This window comes from Bidens hawaiensis, unplaced genomic scaffold (assembly GCF_021521415.1).
Source record: "Bidens hawaiensis isolate Kalapana, Puna unplaced genomic scaffold, B.hawaiensis_p1.1 tig00007241_1, whole genome shotgun sequence".
Taxonomy (NCBI): Eukaryota; Viridiplantae; Streptophyta; class Magnoliopsida; order Asterales; family Asteraceae; genus Bidens; species Bidens hawaiensis.
In genome coordinates, this window is record NW_027491498.1 from 469801 (window position 1) to 474235 (window position 4435).

Consider the following 4435-nt stretch of genomic DNA (forward strand, 5'->3'; position numbering starts at 1 on the left):
TGCATGGCTTTTAGCAGACTTTTCAGGTTGCAGGTTATTCACTGCAGCAGCTACAGCTTGGGCAATGATAGCCTGAACAACAGGGTCAAGCTGATACCCTTCATTTTGGCTAGGCCCTCGCAGGGTTTCACTTACTCCTTCTCTAGAGTTAAGAATTGGTTCTTCAAAAGGTGGTCGGACAGTTCGTGGTCTACCACGACGTCCCGCACGACCTCCTTGTCCAACGAATTTCTTCGCTCCAGTCATTCGTATTAGTGTGATGTGAGACTCAGTTTCAACAAATATTAGTGTGATGTGAGACTGAGTTTGATGATTTACATTTACACGCCAACTAATATCTATTTGACCTTGGCTTTAGGATATAAAGCAGATATGATTATACATACCGGGGGGGCCAAATATAAGAACCGGTAAGAGCATTCACATTCCATCCCCTATAATTATGTGTGAGGAGTTTGCAAATTATAGGGTGGGGTTATGAGTGTAAATTATAGGGTGGAGAGAGAAATGTAGTGATTTTTTTGTAAATTTGGGGAACATTGTTTGCCCCTATTTATATTTTTTAATATTTGTTGGATTGGTTGTGAGTAGAGGAGAGAGAAAACTGTAATGATAAAGGTATAAAAATATTATTTAATTAAACATGCGAGAGAAATATAGTGTTTTTTAATATAATTACAGAGATATTGACAGAGAGTGTGATTCTAACAAAATATCGATCCATCCATCCATCCATCCATCCATCCATCCTGTATAAACAAACAAACAAACAAACAAACATATATCTAATCTGAGTCTGACGTAGCCTAGGGTTTTACTTTACTCTACTCCCAGATAAAATGGCTGACGACGCACACTACCACCAGTCCGGCGACTCCGTCAAACGCAAGTACGAAGACTCCTCCGCCTCCACCGGCCGCCGTGTCAGTGGATTCTCCGCCGCCCCTGAGTCGTGCAACAGCGTGCCTCCGCCGATGGACGAGATCCAGCTCGCCAAACAGAAGGCGCAAGAGATCGCTGCTCGTCTCTTTAATAACGCCGAATCCAAGCGCTCTAAGTTTGATAATGAAGGAAGCGGCTGGGATAATAATAATAATAATAATAATAATAATAATAATAATAATAATGAGAGCAGCAGAGACTATAGCTCTGGTCCTACTGGTATGATTTTTGTAATTTTTTTTAAGTTAGGGTTTATGAGTGTGAGTGTGTTTGTACGGATTACGGACACGTCTATTGAGTAGCTGCAAATTTGTCATATTGAATTTTTTATGGCTATTAGTGTAGGATGCCTGACTTGTTTGATGTTCGATATAATTTGCTATTTGTTGATTAGTTTTGTCAACTTTACAAGTTTGTTTGCTTAGATTTAAGGTAACGGATACAACTGTGAACGAACGGACCAACTGTTTGTGAACATTTAACTATGTGAATTGTGACTTTATAGTTTTTTTTAAAAATAATTAAACATCTCTTATAAGACTTTAATAGGTGCTCATTTAAGACTGCTCGTGTAGGACTTTATGTTCTTTTATATTTGTTCATTTATGTTCGTTTTTGTTTGTTTATGTTTTTGAACTTGTTAAGAATGTTAATGAACAAACATGAACGATAACAGACATGTTCATATTCTCTAACGAATGAATATGAACATGAAAATTAGTTCGTTAAGTGCTTGTGTTCAGATAAAGTTAAATGAATGAATGAATGAACATGAACATGCTTTCGGACGTTTTCGTTTACTGTCCTAGTAACGGTTTCTTGTTTAGACAATTTTGGTTGCTTAGTTTTGAGAATTTTACAATTTTGGGAGCTCTGTAATGTTTTTGTAAGTTAAATCTATGGTAGTTTTGCCATTCGCTTATTGGTGGGGTGGTAAGGTGGTTAAGGTGTGAAATAGGAGGTCATGGGTTCAATTCCTATAAGGTGCAAAAGTTTAGTCATCCAAAAAAAGATCCATGGTAGTTCTATTGCTCCTTCTAATTAAGATCATTTCATTGATGTGTCTTTTAGTATAAGTTTTGGATGCTTAGTAATGGTTTCATATGTTAAACCCATGGCACTTCTATTGTTTCTTCTCTAATTAAGATAATTTCATTGATGTGTTTTTGGTATTTTTTGGTATAAGTTTTTGAACAACTACTTCAGTTCTTCAAAGGATGCTTGATTGCAATTGTTCATTTGAAGTTTTGATGTAATTAACCAGTTTTGCGTGTGTTTTCTTCAGGATTGCATATGTTTTATTAGTTCATGTTTCGAATTTTTAATCACTACAGATTATGGACATGCTGCACCTTCAATACCATCTTCTTATAGCTATACAAACTCTAGCAAGAAAATTGAAATTCCAAATGGCAAAGTTGGTGTCATTATTGGTAAAGCTGGGGAAACTATAAAGTATCTTCAACTGCAATCTGGAGCAAAGATTCAGATCACAAGGGATATGGATGCTGACCCGCATTCACTTACTAGAGACGTTGACATTTCAGGTTCTGCAGATGCTATTGCAAAAGCTGAGCAGTTGATCAAAGATGTTCTTGCTGAGGTATATATTCAATCAACCTTAATATAAATTATAGTATATTTTGTTTCTAATATACAAACATTTTCATGATCAAACTTATTCTGTAAACCAGGCTGAGTCAGGGGGTTCTGGCACAGTTTCTAGAAGGGTGGGTGGTCAGTCGGGTGGAGGCGAACAGTTTGTGATGAAAGTTCCAAACAAGAAGGTATTATATGTTCAAAAGTAATATCAATTTGTTTGAAAATATTTTTTGCAAGTGGCTTTTAGTTCTTTACATGACATGATTTCACTATGCTTTCAGGTTGGTCTTGTTATTGGTAAAGGTGGCGAGACAATAAAAAGCATGCAAGCCACTACAGGAGCACGTATTCAGGTTTATATAGATTCATTATTATTGTTAACATGGTGTAAAATCAACTTTTAATCTGAACTATTTGTAATTAAGATGCTTGTAATTTACAACTCAGGTGATACCGTTACACCTGCCACCTGGTGATACATCAATCGAGAGGACAGTGCAGATAGATGGAACAAGCGATCAGATAGAGGCTGCGAAACAAATGGTTAATGAAGTAATTAGCGAGGTATGCTTTATGCCTGTATGTATATCAGTGTATGTATGCATGTATACATATTTCTGGTTTATTAAAGTTGATAGTTGATTAATTATAATTATTATGTAGAACCGTCCAAGAAATTCAATGGGCGGTGGATATTCTCAGCAAGGTGGTTATCAAGCCCAGCCCCCCACAAGCTGGGCCCCACCTGGTCAACAAATGCAGCAACCGGGTGGATATGGCTACTATGGTCAACCTGGTGCGTACCCTGGTCAAGGTGGTTACCCCCAGATGCCATATGGCAGTGGGTATGCCACTGGGTGGGACCAGTCAACAGGTCAACAGACCGGTCAGGGTGGTGGTTATGATTATTACAGTCAGCAGCAAAATCAACAGACTCAACCGCCTGGTGCTGGTGCACCGGGATCTACAGATGCATCAGGTTATGGGTATGGGCAACAAGGTCAAGGTTATGGTCAGGATGGATATTATCAACAAGGTTATGGTAATCCTGCGGCTGGATATAATGTTGCGGGTCAAAGTCAAACTTCTGATGGTCAAACTGGAGGGTTTGGTGTGCAGGGTGATGGTTCTAGTCAAGCCCCTCCAACTTCCGCACCTCAGTCTGGTTATGGTCAACAGTCTGTTCAAAACCCGAGCTATCCGTCTCAGGGTTCTGCTCAACAAGGGTATGGAAGTCAACCTGGATATGGCAGTTATGGACCACCTCCGACACAAAAGCCGCCTGTAAGTCAACCTACGTTAGGGCAGTCGCCCAGTTCAACTGGCTATGGTCAACCATCATATGGTGGACCGCCTGCTTATGCTGGTGCGGGATATGGTCAACCACCATATGGTGGACCGCCTGCTGGTCAGGCGAGCTACGGGGCGCAGCAACCGCCAGCATATGGCAGTGGATATCAATCTACTGCTGGTTATGGTTCTGATGCAGCAGCGTCTCAAGCGGCTCCACCTGATTCTAAAGGCTCACCGCAGCAGAGTTAAGAGTAAGTGATGGTTTTAATGTAGGTTTGTAGCGGAGTTGATACCGAGGATGTTTTTGATTGCCTTATGATTTTGTTAATTGGTGGATTAGTTATTTTATGGATCGAAGTTTCAGACAGTTTTATGAACATGCAAATCATACAATTTTATAATTGCTATTTTTCCGTTATAAATTATTATTGTATTTTTCTATGCAAGGTATCACTGCACGTCTTTGATCCTTTAGTTTACATGGTTATTTGGTATCCCGTATACGAAAAATTAGGGCCAAGCTAGGTTCGGTTCGGTTATTAGGTGAAACCGAAAACCGAAGTCATCGGTTTTTTGAATATACAAATCAATCGGTTTT

At 39.2% G+C, this 4435-nt stretch overlaps 1 protein-coding gene across 1 annotated transcript; it reads left to right on the plus strand.

Moving 5' to 3' along the window:
• The first annotated feature begins 808 nt into the window (after window positions 1-808).
• Window positions 809-4234, plus strand: LOC143634774 (uncharacterized). Its single transcript, XM_077102770.1, has 6 exons — window positions 809-1161; window positions 2277-2545; window positions 2637-2729; window positions 2826-2897; window positions 2992-3108; window positions 3208-4234. Exons 1-6 carry the CDS (start codon window positions 840-842, stop codon window positions 4084-4086), a joined length of 1752 nt encoding a protein of 583 aa, XP_076958885.1. The 5' UTR covers window positions 809-839; the 3' UTR covers window positions 4087-4234.
• The last annotated feature ends 201 nt before the right edge of the window (window positions 4235-4435 follow it).